At 43.9% G+C, this 22,298-nt stretch overlaps 2 protein-coding genes across 11 annotated transcripts in view; one reads left to right on the forward strand and one right to left on the reverse strand.

Moving 5' to 3' along the window:
- Window positions 1-211: 211 nt before the first annotated feature.
- LOC309655134 (cathepsin G-like) overlaps window positions 212-22,298 on the reverse strand; it is a 37,063-nt gene continuing 14,976 nt past the window's right edge. The window contains exons 1-11 of one of the 10 annotated variants that reach the window (XM_082450018.1): window positions 18,148-18,237; window positions 16,723-16,763; window positions 15,565-15,710; window positions 15,157-15,269; window positions 14,890-15,026; window positions 3,523-3,693; window positions 2,909-3,025; window positions 2,025-2,169; window positions 1,439-1,574; window positions 1,036-1,290; window positions 213-588 (exon numbers count right to left, since the gene is read on the reverse strand). In XM_082450018.1, the coding sequence (XP_082306144.1) occupies window positions 427-588; window positions 1,036-1,290; window positions 1,439-1,574; window positions 2,025-2,169; window positions 2,909-2,963 (753 nt within the window). In that variant the 5' untranslated portion in view covers window positions 2,964-3,025; window positions 3,523-3,693; window positions 14,890-15,026; ... (2 more) ...; window positions 16,723-16,763; window positions 18,148-18,237 and the 3' untranslated portion in view covers window positions 213-426. Of the gene's footprint in view, window positions 589-1,035; window positions 1,291-1,438; window positions 1,575-2,024; window positions 2,170-2,908; window positions 3,026-3,282; window positions 3,480-3,522; window positions 3,694-14,889; window positions 15,027-15,156; window positions 15,270-15,564; window positions 15,869-15,912; window positions 16,003-16,722; window positions 16,764-18,147; window positions 18,238-18,676; window positions 18,729-22,298 lie in introns of those variants that run through there. The other 9 variants (XM_082450017.1, XM_082450019.1, XM_082450014.1 and 6 more) reach the window with 9 other exon arrangements.
- Window positions 15,177-18,154, forward strand: CMA1 (chymase 1). The gene is made up of 5 exons (XM_082450052.1): window positions 15,177-15,240; window positions 15,857-16,007; window positions 16,748-16,883; window positions 17,103-17,357; window positions 17,824-18,154. Exons 1-5 carry the CDS (start codon window positions 15,183-15,185, stop codon window positions 17,965-17,967), a joined length of 744 nt encoding a protein of 247 aa, XP_082306178.1. The 5' UTR covers window positions 15,177-15,182; the 3' UTR covers window positions 17,968-18,154.

The raw sequence follows: 22,298 nt of genomic DNA on the forward strand, positions 1-22,298 counted from the left end.
TTTGATCTGCCTGTCCTACCCACGCCAATGGCACACAGTTTTGGGGCACACTTTAATACCTAAAGGAGAGTCTCTGGTAGGGTGGAGAATGAGGAGCCTTGCTCTGGGGAGAGAGAGGTCCTTCCATCACTCCCCAGAGCGGGTGGAGGGGAGACGGAGGAATGGATGGCTTGGAGGAGAGAAGAAGCTCACCCTGACTCCCAGGATGGTGGGCATGGGGATTCACTTGTCCTGGGGAAGAGACCCCACTTTCCTGGAGGAGCTCACACTCAGTCCTGGCACACATTTGCTGGGTACTGAATCATGTTTAATGAACAAATGAGAAATCGGTTATTTCCACTCTAGATGTGGATGTTTATTAAGGCTCTGGGAACCTCCCTGGATCTGGGCTCTGCCCCAGAGAAGGGGAGTCAGTGACAGGGCGTGTCACTCCAGCCCCCACTCTTTGAAGCGTCTCATCGTTCTCCGTATCCAGGGCAGGAAGCTGGAAATCCTGGTGAAGACTGCTGGAGGAGTCCCAATCCTCTTTCCGTAGGAGACGATGCCCTGGGCCACGTTGTTACACACAAGGGGGCCCCCGGAGTCCCCCTGTGGGCAACCAGAGGAAGGGACACTAAGCCGGGCCTCCATTCTCCAGGCCTCCCCGCTCCTGCGGCCCTAAGGCCCGCCCTCAGAGAAGACAGGGGTGGGTGGGCTCCTTCCACTGCTGGCTCTGTGTGAGATGGGAGGGGGAGGGGGAGCAGAAGTCGAGCTTCTGGATTTTTCCATCACTGGGCTTCAGCCCTGGCTATGGTTATTCTCCAGAACAACCCAGGTCAAGGTACCTTCACCGGCCCCAGGAAAACACTGCACGTGTATGTCCTGTGTCTGGTGCACCTGCTATTCCCCCAGAGACCGGATTGATGGGGAAAAGTCCCCCACCTCACTCTGGTCTGGGCCCCAGACTGAGGCCATGGGGATGTAGTCTGTCCCCACTGCCCAGCCTGCCCACGTCCCTTTGTCTCGGACAGTGTCGGCAGATGCCCGTGGTCTTACCAGGAAGGCGGATTTCCGCTCTCTTGGGTCGCCCACACAAATCTGTGTTCGGTCAGTGTAGAACGTGAAGAGTCTACTGCACTCCTCACCCCTCTGCACTCTGATCCATACATCCTGGAGAGTGTCTGTTCTCCTGTCCAGGCCGACAAGGCCCCAGCCGGCCACGGTGCACAGGGTCCCAGGACTCAGCCTGTTCTGGGTCTGAGGCAGAGCCACCGGCCTCACAGCTCGATTACGTCTGACTCTGCTCCTCAGCTGGCAGGAAGCACGCAGGCACTCAGGGACTGTCGATGCCGTGCTCACCCCACGCCCACCACCACCCTGGGAGTCTGCTCGGCTTCGCCCTCCCTGGTCCCCCAAGCTGGGAGGGAGCAGCCCGGGTGAAGGACCAGAGGGTCGGTACCTGCAGTAACATGATGTCATTCTGGTGGTTCTGCGGATTGTACCTGGGGTTGGGGATGGCTCTGAGCACCGGTATGCGCTGCTGAGTCCTTTCCAACCTACTGACGTTGTGGGCCCCCAGGATGACACTTATTTGGCTGCAAAGGAAAGGGAGCCCAGAGGTCGGTCTGAGCTGCAGGAACTGCAGTCCCCGATGCAGGTCACGTGACAGCCCAGGGTGGTGAGACCTCAGCCAAGGGAACGTGGGGACAGGAGGGCTCTGGGACTGGGCTCTATGCCCTTGGCCTCCACAGCCTTGAGCTGGGGGTGGTGGGAAACCCAGGGACCTTATATTTGGCCTCCCCTACAATTAAAAAGGAGCTTGAATTCATATTTTGAGCCCTAATGTGTGCCTTCCATCTCCCCATCTTGCTCTTTTTGATCAGGTCCTGCTTTCTACCCCATTTACACTGGCCTGCTCCCTGCCCCCCAAGCCCTACCTGCTCTTTTTTCACCCCTTTATTGCTAGAACCCTGCTTTCAATGGCTCCTCTCAGGAAGTCTTCTGGAACTGCTTTGCTGGTGCCCAGAAGCCCCTTAGTGCCTCACCTTCCCAAACAGTGAGCTGCTGTCATCACAAAGTCTTCTCGCACCAGGAACCCCCCACAAGTTTTCGGACGTGGAGTTCGGATCTGAACATATGCCATGTAAGGGTGGGAATGGGGCCTGGCCTCTTGGCCTCCGATGATCTGCCCTGGAAGGAAGCATTAGGCACTTATCTCTGCACTGACAGGTGTGTGGGCTTCGGCTTGGTGGCTCCAGAAAGGTTAGAAGATGGCGAGGCAGGAGAGGTGCTGCAGGGGCCGGAGAAGCTGGTGGTTCATGAGAATTGGGTCTGCAGGGCACCAGCCTTGGGGGGAGGCTCCAGGATTCTGCAGGAAACGCTGCTGGCTCCCCATCCCGGCCTCAGCTCCCTCCCACCTCCCCACAAGGCAAGGCCAGCTGCAGCCTCCCATAATGAGGAAGGTTCCTCTGCTGCAGGGTCGGCAAATCCGGAGCCCTCTGCGCAGCCTCTCCCTGCAGTTCCGTGGTACTTTCTTCCTCAGGGAGCCTCCCAGATCCCTGTGAGTCCAGCTCACGGTCAGCTCATGAATTTAGGGCTCTAAAGATGAGCTGGCGGGCCTGCTATTGCTGTATCTTTATCTCCGAGGCTCTGCCACAGGAGCTGCAGACTGAGTTCAGAGAGCATGTTTATATAGCAAGTAGTACGTGCCAGGACAACTCCAAGAGTTTTATGTACACTAAGTCATTTAACTCTCACATCAACTCTCTGAGGTAGGCCTGATATAATGCCTGTTTTATAGATGATGAAGCTGAGGAACTTTGAACTCATACTAGCTGCCCAATGATACAGGGTTAGGAAGTGCCTGAGTGGTCTGGCTCCAGAGTCTATGGGCTGGGGTCGGCCTCTGAGGATGGGGACGGTCACTCACCTGCCCTAGCCCTGGGCGGCAGGAGAAGGACCACCAGGAGCAGGAGTGGCTGCATCTTCCTGGGAAGTCTGCCCAGTCAGTTGCTGCTGGTGCTTCCTCCTGCCAGACTTTGAGCCCCTGAAAGAGGAAGGAAGGGTGCGGGTGGGGGCTTGAGAATTCGCATTCCCATTCTCCTGCTGCTGTGATAGGTTTCATCACCCAAGGCTGCCCAAGAGGCTTGCCCACCAACTGCCAGTGATCTGGGGGAAGATAGTAACCCAAGCCTTCAGCACAATATCCCGCACAGCTGCTGAGTCAGTGCTGGCCGTGGAAATGGGAACCCAGGGCAACAGGGATGGGGACTGGGTCACTGTGTCCCAGAACCTCAAACCCACCTAATTCAATAATCCCTACAAGCATCAAAGCTGGGAGCTGTCTATTTCCTCCTTCCTCTCCCTCAGGGACTGGAGCCTGCATGTCTTCACCCTTTGGTCTTAGCCCCCTGTTGAGACCCTTGCTGCTCCCACTTCTTTCTAGAAGTTGTCATGCAGATTGAGTAGCTCTCTCTCCTGAGTGTGTGGAGGAGAGGACACTGTCAGGGAAAGAAAAGGGAAGAATGAGGCTCTGCCACTGACCATTACACTCTCAGGTCACTTGAGCCCCAGCAAACTCTCAGTGAAATCTTGACACTGTGGACGACTTCTGTTTTCCTGCTTCCTACTCAAGGCGAAGGCCTTTATGTTCCAGAAGGTTCTCTGCACGCAGAAAAGGCCTAGTGACTTGATTTTGTTGCCAGCCATCAGACCCTGGTGGAAAAACATCTCAGATCCTATTCATCCATGGTATAAGAGACCCATCAACCTAATCCCGTCTCTGCCCCAGGGGTGATAGCTCCTAAGAAGGAGTTATGTCACTGCTGTGCTCCCTGTAACACATGAAGAAGTAGACCAGGCATTCATCATTGAGAGAAAGGCACGGCAGAGTCCTGCAGAGCAACACAGGGGGCTGTGAGATGCTCTCAACAATACTTAGAAGATTCTCTGTTGGCACAGAAAGCACTACAATATAGTAAAATTTTTGCAAAAGTATCAGAATTGAAAGCTAATACAATTCTCAGTCTTCTATGGATTATTATAAGCCCACATGAAAATCTTATAAAAGTTAAGGATCCTCTCCCTATATATAAATATACACAGGTTATAGCTTATTTTCGGAGCTGCCAAGAACTTAATCCTTCCTCTAATGCACGGTTTATGATTGCAACCTCATGAAATTTCTTCATGCATCTGAAAGGTAATATGCAGAAAACGGGAAAAGAAACGAAAATAGTATAACAGCTTTATTAGTGCCTTAGCATCTGGGTAATTTTAATTTATTGTTAATTAAAGATTTTCAACACTTTATTTTATTTTAAAAACTTTAATGTAACTTTTTTAAAAAGTAAAGGATAAAGAGTAGCATGCGAAGAAATGGAAGTCAAATATATATGCTCCCAATGATCTGAATAGAGATGTGGATAGGGGATTTCATTAACAGTGACTAGGATTTCATGCCGATCTTCCCACCAAAAACAACCGAAAGAAACCTGTTTAAAATGGCTAAAAACCTTAAAAGCCTTGAAGAAATGCCAATGTAGGAGTGAATACCAGGCCAAAACTGAAGGAATAATGGGTGTCCAGTTAGACAGTTACTATTGTTCTGTGGAAATTTGCTGAACCCACAAAATTCGAACTTCTGTTTTAATGAGCATATAAAGTGAGAGGTATAGAAATCAAAGAGGGAGGAGATATGGGGATATATGTATATGTATAGCTGATTCACTTTGTTATAAAGCAGAAACTAACACTCCATTGTAAAGCAATTATACTCCAATAAAGATGTTAAAAAAATAAAAAATAAATAAATTTTTAAAAATAAAATAAATTAAAAAGAAATTAAAAAAAAAAACAAATCAAAGACCAAGACCCACACAAGCAGGTCTAGTCAAACCCTCCTCACAATAAGCTGGGAACTGAAAAGTTTACACACTCAAAGTAACAAAGAAGAGTTAATGGGCAAGTGCTTGCATGTAATTTCATGAAAGATGGGAATAGTACTGGACTTTCATGGACTCTCATACCTTGAACTTCGATTAATGTTGTTATGGACTGTTTGCCAAAGTAGCTGGCAAAATCAAATGCAAATGTAGAGGAAATTCACTTAATTCCAGTGTTTGAATTACACCTGAATATTGTTTTTCAAGTACAATGACAAGCATATAGTCAAATATAAACAGATCAACAAGCAAGCAAAGATATAAGACACCATGACTAATATACAATAGATGATAAGAGAAAAAATACTTTAATTATTGGGATAATACTATTAGTAAAATAAAATATAGATTGCAAAAAAAATTATGCTGAAATAAAAACAAGCTTTAAAAGCACTCCCGTGTTATTTCATAATTCTAGTTATTACTTTAAAACGTATATCTCAGAAATAACTAAATTTCCTTGTCAATTGCATTATTATGAACTTTCATCAAATCTCTAACCGTGGTCATTTTTAAGTGTTTTGTCATTTACAGACAGTTCTGTGTGTACTCTGATGCTTTTGCAAATATGTTCCTATAAAAGGGTTTCATCTTCAAGGAATTCATGGAAAAGACTCTGACAAGTACAGGTTTCTGGTAACTGACTATACTGCTGAACTGAATGAATAAGCATTTTCAGAACTCTAATGGAAAACTGATGAATTCATAAAAGTGCTAATAAAAGATCAAGATGAAAAAAAAAACTAAGTATGTGGGACTGAGTGAACTGATGAGGATGATTATAATTTTTGTGACTTTCTGTTTGAATAAAAAAAAAAATCCCACAAGGACTCAGAGGCAAAAAATATACAAATCAATTTTTACTGCAAAGTAAAGGAGCTGTTACAGTGGAGGATTACTGGACTGAATGTCAATATTATGACATAGTGTGTTTCGTGTTTGGTAATTGCAATCATTGTTGCTTTTGTTGTGGTCATCCATTTACAATGCTTGGTGTCAGTTTATTTATCTCTTGTAAAAATAAAATACAGTGTGTGTGTGTGGAAAAAAAAAAAAAAAAAGCACTCCCGGGAACATTAACCTTAAAAAAATGACATCTGAAAAAGAGCTAAATACAACTTCTAAAAGTGAGAAATATGAAAACACCAAAATTAAAGTCACAGTGAATAAAGTTAATAACAGATTAGACAAAGATGAAAATAGAATTACTAACCTGAAATGGCTCTGAAAAATTGTCAAGAATAGAGCACAGACAGGCATAAAGATAAAAATATAGAAAATAGTAGAATTAGAAGGTTGAAACATATGTTGAATTAAAGTTCTAGAAGAAGAGAGATGGGGGGGAAAAGTAATGTATAATGAGATAGTGCTTCAGATTTTGTTAAAACTGATGACAAAAATGCAGTTAGAGGTTAAAAAAATACAAATAAATCTCAAGCAGAATACAGAAAAGAAATCTATACCTAGAAATCAATATTATATAGAAATAGCAGAAATCTTAAGGACAAGTAGAGTAAGATAGATTACACACTTTCAAATGAATGGCAGAGCAAAGGCAGAATTTTCAACAGCAGCAGTGAGTGGATGCTACTCAGGAAGAAATGTCTTCATAGTCATTTGAGAAGATTTTAAAGCACATCTTATAAATTGATTAGTAATGTTACAGAATTTATGAATAGCTGATGAAAAAAACGAACACATATAGAACATCTTACCCAACAAAGGCAGATTACACACTTTACAAGCACATATAGATGTTGACCATAGATTAGGCCATAGATTAGGTCTCAAAAATGTTTAAAGGATTAAAATGATACATCATTTTTCATAGACCACAATGAGTTTTAAGTTAGAATTTCATAACAAGAATATGAGCAGAAAATCCTTATATTTTTAAAACTAATGAAATAGACTGCTAAATACAGAGGATCCTTGAACAACAGGTATTTGAAATGGACAGGTCCACTTACACATGGCTTTTTCTCAGTAGTAAACACCAGAGTACTACACTACCCATAGTTGGTAGCAAAACCACAGAACAGAGGACCAACTATAAGTTATACTTGGATTTTCCACTAGGTGAAGGGCCGATGCCCCTAAACTCCCACGCTGTTCAAGGGCCAAATGAATCATGAGTAAAAACGTAATGGAAACAAAAAATGCGTTCAAAATGATTAATAATGATGAAAATAATTTATAGTAAAATTTGTTGGGTATATGTGAGTAAAGATGAAACTTGACTAACACTATACCTCAAATTAATTAATTTAAAGGTAAAAACTTAAAACTTTGGATATAGGAGAATTTCTTTATACACTTAACATTGGGAAAACAATTTTATACAAAATATACAAAGCACTAACCATCAATAATAATGCAAAAATTGATCTACATTAAATGTTTGTTTTGTATATATGAATAAAGATGAAATTCTGGTTAAACAGGACACTTTTTGAATTTTTGAATTTTATTTTATTTATTTTTTTATACAGCAGGTTCTTATTAGTTATCCATTTTATACATATTAGGGTATATATGTCAATCCCAATCTCCCCATTCATCACACCACCACCCCCCGCCGCTTTCCCCCCTTGGTGTCCATACATTTGTTCTCTACATCTGTGTCTCAATTTCTGTCCTGCAAACCGGTCATCTGTACCATTTTTCTAGGTTCCACATATATGTGTTAATATATCATATTTGTTTTTCTCTTCTGACTTACTTCACTCTGTATGACAGTATCTAGATTCATCCATGTCTCTGCAAATGACCCAATTTCATTCCTTTTTATGGCTGAGTCATATGCCATTGTATATATGTACCACAACTTCTTTATTCATTCGTCTGTCGATGGGCATTTAGGTTGCTTCTGTGACCTGGCTATTGTAAATAGTGCTGCAATGAACATTGGGGTGCATGTGTCTTTTTGAATTATGGTTTTCTCTGGGTATATGCCCAGTAGTGGGATTGCTGGGTCATATGGTAATTCTATTTTTAGTTTTTTAAGGAACCTCCATACAGTTCTCCATAGTGGCTGTATCAATTTACATTCCCAACAACAGTGCAAGAGGGTTCCCTTTTGGGGCTTCCCTGGTGGCGCAGTGGTTAAGAATCTGCCTGCCAATGCAGGGGACACGGGTTCGAGCCCTGGTCTGGGAAGATCCCACATGCCACGGAGCAACTAAGCCCGTGAGCCACAACTACTGAGCCTGTGCGTCTGGAGCCTGTGCTCCACAACGGGAGAGGCCGCGACAGTGAGAGGCCTGCGCACCGCGATGAAGAGGGGCCCCCGCTCGCTGCAACTGGAGAAAGCCCTTGCACAGAAACGAAGACCCAACACAGCCAAAAATAAATATAAAATTAAATTAAATTTAAAAAAAAAAAAAAAGAGGGTTCCCTTTTCTCCACACCCTCTCCAGCATTTGTTGTTTGTAGATTTTCTGATGATAGCCATTCTGACTGGTATGAGGTGATACCTTATTGTAATTTTGATTTGCATTTCCCCAATAATTAGTGATGTTGAGCAGCTTTTCATGTGCTTCTTGGCCATCTGTATGTCTTCTTTGGAGAAATGTCTATTTAGGTCTTCTGCCCATTTTTGGATTAGGTTGTTTGTTTTTTTTAATATTGAGCTGCATGATCTGTTTATATATTTTGGAGATTGATCCTTTGTCCGTTGATTCGTTTGCAAATATTTTCTCCCATTCTGAGGGTTGTCTTTTCATCTTGTTTGTAGTTTCCTTTGCTTTGCAAAAGCTTTTAAGTTTCATTAGGTCCCTTTTGTTTATTTTTGTTTCTATTTCCATTACTCTAGGAGGTGGATCAAAAAAGATCTTGCTGGGGCTTCCCTGGTGGCGCAGTGGTTGAGAGTCTGCCTGCTAATGCGGGGGACGTGGGTTCGGGCCCTGGTCCGGGAGGATCCCACATGCCACGGAGCGACTGGGCCCGTGAGCCACAGTTGCTGAGCCTGCGCGTCTGGAGCCTGTGCTCCGCGGCGGGAGAGGCCGCAATAGTGAGAGGCCCGCTCACCGTGGTGGGGGGTGGCCCCCGCTTGCCGCAACTGGAGAAAGCCCTTGCGCAGAGATGAGGACCCAACACAGCCAAAAATAAAAAAAAAAAAAAAAAAAAAAAAGATCTTGCTGTGATTTATGTCAGTGTTCTTAACAAAAAAAAGAACCAGTGTTCTTCCTATGTTTTTCTCTAAGAGTTTTATAGTGTCCAGTCTTATGTTTAGGTCTCTAATCCATTTTGAGTTTATTTTTGTATATGGTGTTAGGGAGTGTTCAAATTTCATTCTTTTACATGTAGCTGTCCAGTTTTCCCAGCACCACTTATTGAAGAGACTGGCTTTTCTCCATTGTATATCCTTGCCTCCTTTGTAATAGATTAGTTGACCATAGGTGCATGGGTTTATCTCTGGGCTTTCTATCCTGTTCCATTGATCTATGTTTCTGTTTTTGTGCCAGTACCATATTGTCTTGATTACTGTAGATTTGTAGTATAGTTTGAAGTCAGGGAGTCTGATTCCTCCAGCTCCGTTTTTTTCCCTCAAGACTGCTTTGGCTATTGGGTGTCTTTTATGTCTCCATACAAATTTTAAGATTTTTGTTCTAGTTCTGTAAAAAAATGCCATTGATAATTTGATAGGAATTGCATTAAATCTGTAGATTGCTTTGGGTAGTATAGTCATTTTCACAATATTGATTCTTTCAAACCAAGAACATGGTATATCTCTCCATCTGTTTGTATTATCTTTAATTTCTTTCATCAGTGTCCTATAATTTTCTGCATACAGGTCTTTTGTCTCCTTAGGTAGGTTTATTCCTAGGTATTTTATTCCTTTTGTTGCAGTGGTAAGTGAGAGTGTTTCCATAATATCTCTTTCAGATTTTTCATCATTAGTGTATAGAAATGCAAGAGATTTCTGTGCATTAATTTTGTATCTTGCAACTTACCAAATTCACTGATTAGCTCTAGTAGTTTTCTGGAGGCAACTTTAGGATTCTCTATGTATAGTATCATGTGATCTACAAACAATGACAGTTTTACTTGTTGTTTTCCAATTTGTATTCCTTTTATTTCTTTTTCTTCTCTGATTGCCATGGCTAGGACTTCCAAAACTATGTTGAATAATAGTGGTGAGAGTGGATATCCTTGTCTCATTCCTGATCTTAGAGGAAATGCTTTCAGTTTTTCACCATTGAGAATGATGTTTGCTGTGGGTTTGTTGTATATGGCCTTTATTATGTTGAGGTAGGTTCCCTCTATGCCCACTTTCTGGAGAGTTTTTATCATAAAAGGGTGTTGAATTGTGTCAAAAGCTTTTTCTGCATCTATTGAGATGATCATATGGTTTTTATCCTTCAATTTGTTAACGTGGTGTATCACATTGATTGATTTGCGTATATTGAAGAATCCTTGCATCCCTGGGATAAATCCCACTTGATCATGGTGTATGATCCTTTTAATGTGTTGTTGGATTCAGTTTGCTAGTACTTTGTTGAGGATTTTTACATCTATATTCATCAGTGATATTGGTCTGTAATTTTCTTTTTTTGTAGTATCTCTGTCTGGTTTTGGTATCAGGGTGATGGTGGCCTCATAGAATGAGTTTGGGAGTGTTTCTTCCTCTGCAATTTTTTGGAAGAGTTTGGGAAGGATGGGTATTAGCTCTTCTGTAAATATTTGATAGAATTCACCTGTGAAGCCATCTGGTCCTGGGCTTTTCTTTGTTGGAAGATTTTTAATCACAGTGTCAATTTCATTTACTTGTGATTGGTCTGTTCATATTGTCTATGTTTTCCTGGTTCAGTCCTGGAAGGTTATACCTGTCTAAGGATTTGTCCACTTCTTCCAGGTTGTCACTTTTATTGGCATAACATTACTTGTAATAGTCTCTTAGGATGCTTTGTATTTCTGCGGTGTCTGTTGTAACTTCTCCTTTTTCGTTTCTAATTTTGTTGATTTGAGTCCTCTCCCTCTTTTTCTTGATGAGTCTGGCTAATGCTTTATCAATTTTGTTTATCTTCTCAAAGAACCAGCTTTTAGTTTTATTGATCTTTGCTAGTGTTTTCTTTGTTTCTATTTCATTTATTTCTGCTCTGATTTTTATGATTTCTTTCCTTCTGCTAACTTTGGGTTTTGTTTGTTCTTCTTTCTCTAGTTCCTTTAGGTGTAAGGTTACATTGTTCATTTGAGATTTTTCTTGTTTCTTGAGGTAGGCTTGTATCACTGTAAACTTCCCTCTTAGAACTGCTTTTGCTGCATGCCATAGGTTTGGGATTGTCGTGTTTTCATTGTCATTTGTCTCTAGGTATTTGTTGATTTCCTCTTTGATTTCTTCAGTGATCTCTTGGTTACTTAGTAACGTATTGTTTAGCCTCCATGTGTTTCTGCTTGTTACTTTTTTTTTTCCCTGTAATTGATTTCTAATCTTGAAGCGTTGTGGTCAGAAAAGATGCTTGATATGATTTCAATTTTTTTTAATTTACTGAAACTTGATTTGTGACCCAAGATATGATCTATCCCGGAGAATGTTCTGTGCGCACTTGAGAAGAAAGTGTAATCTGCTGTTTTTGGATGGAATGTCCTATAAATATCAATTAAATTTATCTGGTCTATTGTGTCATTTAAAGCTTGTGTTTCCTTATGAATTTTCTGTTTGGATGATCTGTCCATTGGTGTCAGTGAGGTGTTAAAGTCCCCCACTATTATTGCATTACTGTCGATTTCCTCTTTTATAGCTGTTAGCAGTTGCCTTATGTATTGAGGTGCTCCTATGTTGCATGCATATATATTTATAATTGTTATATCTTCTTCTTCTTGGATTGATCCCTTGAACATTATGTAGTGTCTTTCGTTGTCTCTTGTAACATTCTTTATTTTAAAATCTATTTTATCTGATATGAGTATTGCTACTCTAGCTTTCTTTTTTTTTTATTAATTTATTTATTTATTTATTTTTGGCTGTGTTGGGTCTTTGTTTCTGTGCGAGGGCTTTCTCTAATTGCGGCAAGCGGGGGCCACTCTTCATCGCGGTGCGAGGGCCTCTCACTGTCGCGGTCTCTCTTGTTGCAGAGTACAGGCTCCAGACACGCAGGCTGAGTAGTTGTGGCTCACGGGCCTAGTTGCTCCGCGGCATGTGGGATCTTCCCAGACCAGGGCTCGAACCTGTGTCCCCTGCATTGCCAGGCAGATTCTCAACCACTGCGCCACCAGGGAAGCCTCCCAGCTTTCTTTTGATTTCCATTTGGAGTATCTTTTTCCATCCCCTCCCTTTCAGTCTGTATGCGTCCCTGAGTCTGAAGTGGGTCTCTTGTACACAGCATATATATGGGTCTTGTTTTTGCATCCATTCAATGAGCCTGTGTCTTTTGGTTGGAGCATTTAATCCATTCACGTTTAAGGTAATTATCGATATGTATGTTCCTATTACCATTTTCTTAATTGTTTTGGGTTTGTTTTTGTAGGTCCTTTTCTTCTCTTGTGTTTCCCACTTAGAGGAGTTCCTTTAGCATTTGTTGTAGAGCTGGTTTGGTGGTGCTGAATTCTCTTAGCTTTTGCTTGTCTGTAAAGCTTTTGATTTCTCCATCAAATCTGAATGAGATCCTTGCTGGGTAGAGTAATCTTGGTTGTAGGTTCTTCCCTTTCATCACTTTAAGTATATCATGCCACTCCCTTCTGGCTTGTAGAGTTTCTGCTGAGAAATCCACTGTTAACCTTATGGGAGTTCCCTTGTATGTTATTTGTCGTTTTTCCCTTGCTGCTTTCAATAATTTTTCTTTGTCTTTAATTTTTGCCACTTTGATTACTATGTGTCTTGGCGTGTTTCTCCTTGGTTTTATGCTGTATGGGACTCGCTGCTCTTCCTGGACTTGGGTGGCTATTTCATTTCCCATGTAAGGGAAATTTTCGACTATAATCTCTTCAAATATTTTCTCAGGTCCTTTCTCTCTCTCTTCTCCTTCTGGGACCCCTATAATGTGAATGTTTTTGCGTTTAACGTTGTCCTAGAGATCTCTTAGGCTGTCTTCATTTCTTTTCATTCTTTTTTCTTTATTCTGTTCCACAGCAGTGAATACCACCATTCTGTCTTCCAGGTCACTTATCCGTTCTTCTGCCTCAGTTATTCTGCTATTGATTCCTTCTAGTGTATTTTTCATTTCAGTTATTGTATTGTTCATCTCTGTTTATTTGTTCTTTAATTCTTCTAGGTCTTTGTTAAACATTTCTTTCATCTTCTCGATCTTTGCCTCCATTCTTATTCCGAGGTCCTGGATCATCTTCATTATCATTATTCTGAATTCTTTTTCTGGAAGGTTGCCTATCTCCACTTCATTTAGCTGTTTTTCTGAGGTTTTATCTTGTTTCTTCATCTGGTACATAGCCCTCTGCCTTTTCATCTTGTCTATCTTTCTGTAGATGTGGGTTTTTTTCCACAGACTGCAGGATTGTAGTTCTTCTTGCTTCTGCTGTCTGCCCTCTGGTGGATGAGGCTATCCAAGACACTACTGACATAGTGAAAAGTAAAGCCACAGGGTGGGAGAATTAAGAAAGGGTTTATATCTGGGAGATATATGTTTATATATAAATCATATCTATGTTACCTTACAGTTCACTGGGAAGCCAATAATTTTGAAGTTATACATGGAATTGACAAATCTCTAGGAAATATAACTGAAAGAAACATACTCAGGAAGTTTGAATTGTCCTATAAACATTAAATAAATTGATTCCATTTTCAAAAATATTCCAGCAAGTACAGCCCCAGGCTCACATGGCTTCACTGGAAATATGTAAAAAAAAAAAAAAAAATTCAAAGAATGGTATACAATTTCTTTTGGAGAGTAGATGCTACCCATCTCCCTTATGAGACTAGCAAAACTTCGATGCCAAACCCAGTGAAGACAATATCCACAAATCAATCAGTGTGATACACCACATAAACAAATTGAAGAATAAAAACCATATGATTGTCTCAATAGATGCACAATAAGCTTTTGACAAAATTCAACACCCATTTATGATAAAAACTCTCCAGAAAGTGTGCATAGAAGGAACGTACCTCATCATAATAAGGGCCATATATGACAAACCTACAACTAACATCATACTCAAAGGTGAAAAGCTGAAAGCATTTCCTCTAAGATCAGGAACAAGACAAGTATGTCCACCCTCACTATTTTTGTTCAACATAGTTTTGGAAGTCCTAGTTATGACAATCAGAGAAGAAAAAGAAATAAAAGGAATCCAAATTGGAAAAGAAGAAGTTAAACTGTCACTGCTTGCAGATGACATGATACTATACTTAGAGAATCCTAAGGATGTTACCAGAAAACTACTATAGCTCACCAATGAATTCTGGAAAGTTGCAGGATACAAAATTAATACACAGAAATCTCTTGCATTCATATACACTAACAACAAAAGATCAAAAAGAGAAATTAAGGAAACAATCCCATTTACCATCACATCAAAAAAAAAATAAAACACCTAAGAATAAACCTACCTAGGGAGACAAAAGACCTGTACTCAGAAAACTGTAAGATATTGATGAAAGAAATCAAAGATGACACAAACAGATAGAGAGATATACCATGTTCTTGATTTGGAAGAATCAGTATTGTGGAAATGACTATGTAGACCCAAAGCAATCTACAGATTCAACGCAATCCCTATCAAACTACCAATGGCATTTTTCACAGAATTAGAACAAAAAATTTTACAATTTGTACAGAAACACAAAAGACCCCGAATAGCTTTTTCCTGAAACTCTTGATTCATTCACATGTGTGTAAGTTTATGTTCATGTACACACACATAAATATAGTATATGCATTGGGTCGTTTTGCAAAATGTATTTCCTACTGTGGGTCATGGCCGTAAAAGTGCATGTGCTTTCTGAATGTGCAGTGTAAAGACTTTCCCCCACCCATGTCTCTGATGGGGCTTTAATGAGCTTCCCTACCTGGGAAAGACAGGATCCCTCCATCTCCCACCACAGATGAGGCACCAGGCTTGAGAGCTCATCCCTGAAGCCAAGACTCAGGAGTTCAGGACTCAACCTTGTCTCCAGCAAAACAGAGGGCATCTCTGGGGGAACCTCTGATTAGAAAGATAACCAGCTCAGAATGAGAGAAGAAAAGGTGACCATGCAGTTCCTGTGGTTACCAGCCCTGCCCTGCCTTCACTTGCTGGGAGTTATAAACCCAAGACTGGAAAATAGAAGAGGCACCTGTCCTGGACGGCCTCTCTGAGAAGATGCATCATCTTCTTCTCTCCCTGCTGCTCTTCCTCCTCTGCTCCAGAGGTGAAGCTGGTGAGTGTTGGGGTCATTCCATCTGGAAGCTGCAGCATCAAGGCTAAATAAGATTTTAGTCTGAAAGTAGCTGACTCTTAAACAGAACCCCAGATCTCTCCCCAAGAGCCCAGAGTGAAGTTTCCACTGGGGTTGTGGCCACCCATTCTCTGCAGCCTGTGGTAGTTCCCAGGAACAAGGAACCCCACTTTGATGGGGGGAAAGCCCAGAGCAGGCAGGATGAAGGGGGTGTCATCTCTTTATATAACGTGTGACACTGTGCTTAAAGTCCTGTGTTGCCTTCACCTTCTGGCCTTGTAATTTGGCCGATCTGTGAGCACTCACCGGCTATGAAGACGGTTGAGACAGGAACCTGGAGAGCTTGTCCTGCACGGTGACAGAGGAGAGTCGAGCAGGTGCAGAATGGGAGTGGGGGAAATCCGAGGTGAAACACGATGGCATGGCATCTGAGGCCGAGCTGGCTGCCGTGCCTGGAGGAAGAAGAGCAGGTACCAGAGCCACCAGAGAGGGAGGATGGGCAGATCACAGGAGGAGGATGCATTCGAAAGAAGCCTCTCCCAACTTTAACCCAGCTTGTGCATTCTCTGTGTTCAAGCCCTGGGGTTCTCTGTTCCAGGCGACATCATCGGGGGCACAGAGAGCAAGCCACACTCCCGCCCCTACATGGCCCACCTGGAAATTGTCACTCCCCAGGATACGCTGGTGGCTTGTGGTGGTTTCCTGATAAGAAGGGACTTTGTCCTGACGGCTGCTCACTGTGCAGGAAAGTGAGACAACAGGGTCCTGTTTATCTCCAAATGGGAGGTAAACAGCCAGAGGGGCAACCAGGGACACCCCCTGGAGGGCCTGAGGGGGAGCTCCTGGGTCTGGGTCTCTTCAAGGAGAGGAAAGACTTGGGCTTAAGGAAATCGGTCTCATAATTGAATAGCTCCCCTGACACTCAGTCACTGTGAGCTCAGCTCCCCTCAAAGGAAAGGCGACCCCATCCCAGCACCCCTCTTCTAAAAGTAGCTCCCTCTCCCCGACCCCAGCACATGAGATATGGACTCACTCTTCAGGGTCCCACCCAGTTCTCTGGGCCACTTCCTCTACGTGCTTTTCAGGAACACTGGCCTTCAGTTCCCAGGGGCCTGAACCCATCCTTTCCATGGGAGACAGAGAACAGCACCCACCTGAGACACCAGCACTTCCCCCTTCCCTCTGACACCTCTGGCTCCAAAGGGCTGGCCCTGATTAGGAAATGCCAATCCTGTCCCCTGGGTCCTCCATGGCCCGCTCAGTCCCCAGCAAGTCCCAAGGGTCTTGGAAATTGTCTCTGTTCCCTGGGAAAGCTCTTCCCTGAGTAAAACCTGAGCCCCTCCAATACCACAAGTGGCCCAGATAAGGGGGTCTGGGAAGAAACCATTGACCCTGGGAGAGACTCTGTCCCCTTTTCTCAGAATGGGCATATCTCAGGAGAAAATCACACTGTCACTGTTTTACCTTGTCCTTCTTCTCCCTCACAAAGGTCTATAATGGTCACCCTTGGAGCCCATAACATAAAAAAGAAAGAAGACACATGGCAGAAGCTTGAAGTCGTAAAACAGTTCCCTCACCCAAAATACAATGACTCTATTGTTCACCATGACATCATGTTACTGAAGGTGGAAATTCTTCTTCCCCTTCTCCACTTCCTGTTCTCCAGGGCTTCTCCTTCAGGTCCCATTGCCCTGACATTTCCCCAACCTGCCCCTGGACAGCGCCCCTCAACTCCCCCCTTGGAAGTGGCTGTAATGTGAAGCAACCTGCCCTGTCCCTCCCTGATTGCCTCCAGTTGCCCCCAAGCCCATTTCTAGCTCTGACAGCCCTCGTTTCCTTCACAGCTGAAGGGGAAAGCCAACCTGACCCTGGCCGTGGGGACACTCCCCCTTCCACCCCAATTCAACTTCATCCCACCCGGGAGAATGTGCCGGGTGGCTGGCTGGGGAAGAACAAATGTTCAGGAGCCGGGCTCCAACACTCTGCAAGAGGTGAAGCTGAGACTCATGGAGCCCCAGGCCTGCAGACACTTCACTACTTTTGACCACAATCTCCCACTGTGCGTGGGCAAACCCCAGAAGACAAAATCTGCATTTAAGGTGATCCTCAGACTAGGGTCTTCTCCACAATCACTGTTCAGGGTCCGGACATCTCCTGGAAGGAGATGGAGTCAGAAGAGTGTCAGCCGGTGACAAAGTTTGAGATCACAGGACTGAGGAGCTAGAAACGTCCCTGTGCTGATCATCCTGCCGCGGCCCCATGCAGTCTCTGACTATCCCTCCCAGGCTGCTACACAGGGTCATGGGGCGCCAGGAAGGAAAGCAAGAAGCAGCATCAGACAGAGACATAGAACCTCATGAGGAACCAGGGTTCCCGCCACTGATGCTATTGGGTTGGCCAAAAAGTTCGTTCGGGTTTTTCCATAAGATGCTATGGAAAAATCTGAACGAACTTTTTGGCTAACCCAATAGGTCTGACCAATTCAGAGTTGGGACCATGGGGAGGAGTGGGTGGTTCCCTGGCTCACCTTTCCCCTCTCTCTCCCTTTCCCTCTCTGTCCCACAGGGAGACTCAGGGGGCCCTCTTCTTTGCGCTGGGGTAGCCCAGGGCATTGTCTCCTATGGACAGTCGGATGCAAAGCCCCCTGTCATCTTCACCCGGATCTCCCATTACCGGCCCTGGATCAATAAGGTCCTGAAAGAGAATTAACCTGGAACCTGGGTCAGCCTGAAGGGAAATCTGGAACCGGATCCAAGCAGGTTCTCTGTGCCACTCACTCTGGATCTGCCTCTGGTTCCTGCTCAAGTCCCACCACATCCCTAAGCCTCAGGAAGGCTCCTCCAGATCACAGAATTCCCAATAATTCCCAATAAATGCCCGCTTCCAGACCTGAGCGTGTGTCTCCTCTCTCTGCTGCTCTCTCCTCCCAGCGTCAGGCATTCCATAAGCCTTGAAAGGGGTGGGTGTGTGATGTGTCTGTGAGAGAGACAGAGACGGAGAGGAAACGGTGAAGAAAAATAGGAAAGAAAGAAGAGAAAGGGATTCCCTGGAGAGGCAGGACCCGTATTTCCAACATAAAGAAGAAATTACACCAGATCCTTCCTTGCCTTCATCGTCAACTCAACACCAACTCTGATTTATCTTTAAGGATATTCAGAATCACTAAGAACATTTCGAATTGTAGGATGTTTAGAGCATCCCTGACCTCTCCACTAGATGTCAGTAGCAACAGTCTCGTCTCAACCAACTTATGAATCAAAACCATCTCCAGGCTTTGCTGTATGTCCCCTGGGGCTGTGGTTGGGGAGGGGTGAGGGAGCTGGGCAGGAATTACCCTCAGCTGAGAACCCCCAGTTTAGATGCATTTGGCACCGCGTTGGGCCCTCCTCACAGTCCCCCTCGATAGGAAAAGATCTACCATCTGTGGAGCTTTGATCTGAGAGGCAGAGAAGATCATCTGTCACTCATTTCTGCAAAACAAAAACATGGAACAGATAAGAGGAGGGACAGCATCACGAGTTCTGCACGAAACAGCCACAAACGGCTGCTCCGTAACCAGCAGGAAGATGAAGGCCTAGAGCCTGCTTGGCCTCCAACTCTTGCCAGTTGAGGGACTGGCTGGAGGAGAGAAAAAGGGCGGGACAGGGACAGACACAGCAGGAGCCTGTGGCTGATACCACTCCTCGCTTCTGAGGGCATGGTGATTCCCTTCAATTAAGTGAACTCTTCCCAGAAATTCATCTTTAATAAAGAATCAGAGATATACACAAAAGTTTATGAATAAAAATTTTAATCTCAGCATTTTCAGTAGTAGAAAAACTAGATTCCCAGCCATGGAACAAAGTTTAAATAATAAATTCATATGATTGAATATTTTGAAGTTATTAAAAATTTATTTCAAAACATTGAATCATGTAGGAAAATGCAATGTAATAGAATGCTTTTTAAAAGCAACATAAATATCTCCCTGTAGTAGAATCTCAATTTTTGTAATTATATATTGTATGTATGCATAGAAAGACAACTAGAAGAAATTAACATCAAAATAATTATGGTGGTTATTCTAGAGGCTAGGATTAATAACTATCTTTATTTCCTTTATATGCTGGCTCCAAATCCCTGGTATTCTAACTATTGCTGACTCAGTACCATACATGGACCTACCTGTGCATAAGCACATACACCCATTCATTCTCCCGTTGGTCAAGGTTTGCTCTGTGGGGGGTAAATACCCTTGCACTTCCAGATCGCATCACTCAGCCCATATCCAGGATGTGGCTAAAGAAGCTAAGCCTTCATGGGAGCCCTTGGGTCAGTGCACAGGCATGGTGGTCTCTCCTTGTCAATTAGTGCCTTGCATGGACGTTCTTTTGTCTTTAGCAAAGGTAGTGGTGGCCAGGGATTTATACCCATGGGAATGGTGTGAGCTGGGAAGTATAGCTGATTGAGCTGATCAGAGGTAGTGGATAAAATGGTCCTGACGAAGCCTTCCCTATGCCACCCAAATCCACTTGCACCTTCTTACAGTATCTGGATCTTGCCTGAGAACAAGATGCCCACCCTTCTTTCCTGAGAGGGAAGGTACCAGTTCAAACCTTCAGTTTAATAGCCAATCACAGTCTCCTAAAAAGACCTAAAGATGGTTGGCAAATCAAGCTACAGGGTCCTGTGCTACAGCTGTTCCCGGGTCTTAATTGATATTTCTCATCTCACCCCTCTACCACCCATTCTAGATTTCCCTCCCCTTTGGCCAACACTTGAGTTGGCCTGGGTTATATGTCTGCTGGGGTTACCCAGATCTCTAACCCTGAGGGGGCTGAGTCTTTAGTTGCCTTATATTTGACAGGTTTGACTAGTTGCTGTTGCCCATTTGTAATGATCACTGAGCACTAAAGTACAAGGGATGTCCCCAGCGAATCCCCTGGGTTCAAGTCATGCTCTTCCCTTCGCCCTTTGTACAGCAACAACCCTAGCTTCTCATAGGCATCACGGTCAATTACTCCAGCCAGTATAGTACCTCCTTTCTTTGCCTGCTGGTCCACTGATATGAGGAGCCCAAAATGGCCAGGTGATGGTCACAACTGCCAGTTCATGGAGCCTTTACCACCTCCCTTGGTGAAAGCATTTTCTTCCTAAAAATTCGGACTCACAGCAACGTGGCTTTTAACTTTACTCACTCCATGTAACTCCAGTGAAAGCTGCAGTAACTAAAAGAGCCATGCTTTATGGAAATGAGTGCCCTCTCTCTTTCTCCTTCTCCTTTTCTAACTTTTCGTCCACCTTCTCCTTTCCTTCCATCTCTTCCACCATCCCCACACCTACCCAAACCAGGCCAGGTCACAGATAAGCCAATATCGATTCATCAGAAGTGGCCCTAAAGGTGATCCTCAGTCCCATGGCTTCTGGCAGTCTCTATCCCTTGTACCCTCTTATCTACACCAAAATCATGTTTGTGACAAAAACCCAGAGAGCTCTCCTGAGCCCAGGGCCTTAGGACAAAGTGGGAAGCATCATGGGCCTGCAGGTCTCCGGAATCTCAGGTCTAATTAAGTCATCCACAGTAAATGAAAGGTATCAGGCCAATGAATGAGAGGCCAGTACAGGGTAGGATATCTCCAGCCCAGGAAAGGGATGCTTAGGCTTCAGCCAAACCTGGCCCTAGAGCCAACTCTGAGTGCACCTGAAATCCAGCCTGTCACTAACACCAGAGTGACCCCAAATTTCTAGAGAATTCTAGACAGAATTTTTGAAATTAAGCCAAGCCTCCCAACAAAAGCTTTTCTTAACATTCTTTGCCACATACTTGATGCTTATCACCACCTACCGCTGGAACCAGGACTGGGAAATCAGCCCAGAAGCCCTCCAGTCCCAGGATACCTGACTAGAGCCTACGGTGAATGCCGGGCCACAGTTCTGGGATCATCAAACAGACTTCACTCTAATTTATAGGAGACAGGAGGACAGGCCTTCCTGCCTGGCTCCTCCTTCTGAAGTAACTCTCCTGCCTCCATAGCCTCCCACACCTAGGCTCCCCACATTGAGGGACTGCCAACATCTCCCGCTTGCTCCTGCCTCAGAGCTTGGGAGTCCTAACTCCAAATCTAGTTAGAAATGCAATACAATGCGAATTGAAGAAAGCAGAATATTCAAAAATGTACATTCACTTTGACTGCAACAGTGTGGAATACTGTACGTTTTGGGAGAAAACTGGACAGAATTCTTCAGAAATGGAGATAATTGTGTCAGAATTATAATTAAATAAATGGCTTATCCATTCTCTTTAAAATTATTTCTATATTTTTTACAAATGACCAAAAAAATGAAAAATGCAGAGAAACAAAAGTGCTTTCTGAAACTGCTTAGATGCTCAGCGAATGATCTTATCCCTGTTACTCCCATACACAGCACAGTCCCCAGGGAGCAAGGAAACCACAGGACACAGTGCCATGATGTCCAGGAAAGAAGATGGGGGAGGGTAGACTTCCTCAGGATTGTCCAGAGGCTGTGCTGGGAGGGACCAGCTATGGGAGAACTTTAAGGATGCCCTGAAGGCAGTGTCTGGGTCTGCCCCGGGCCATGAGCCCAGAAAATAAGAAGCTCTTCTTGGACACAGAGTGTGGAAAAAGCTGTTGATGCCACACTGATCTCTTCAACCAGCTCACCCAGAAAAGACAAGATCAACCATCAGTGCCGATTTGATTAGGAGACGCAGAGAAAGTCACGGCTCCAGCTGTCAGATGCTGGGGTCTGATAAGAGGAAGGAAAACTTTACAACATCTGCAGGAGAATTAGCCCAAATATAAGAGGATTTCCCCATGCCGTGGAAAAGAACAGCCTAGGACCTGCCCAGCACAAACACTACACAATTACAGTCCAAAGCAGACAGCTTCCCTGGGTTCTACCAAAAAGGCAGGGACAGAAGTGAGGAGGCTAGGGATTTCCCTGGTGGTCCAGTGGTTAAGACTCCACGCTTCCACTGCAGGGGGCACAGGTTCAACGCCTGATCAGGGAACTAAGATCCACATGCCGCGAGGCGCAGC

This window comes from Balaenoptera physalus, assembly GCF_965194825.1.
Source record: "Balaenoptera physalus genome assembly, chromosome: 2".
Taxonomy (NCBI): domain Eukaryota; kingdom Metazoa; phylum Chordata; class Mammalia; order Artiodactyla; family Balaenopteridae; genus Balaenoptera; species Balaenoptera physalus.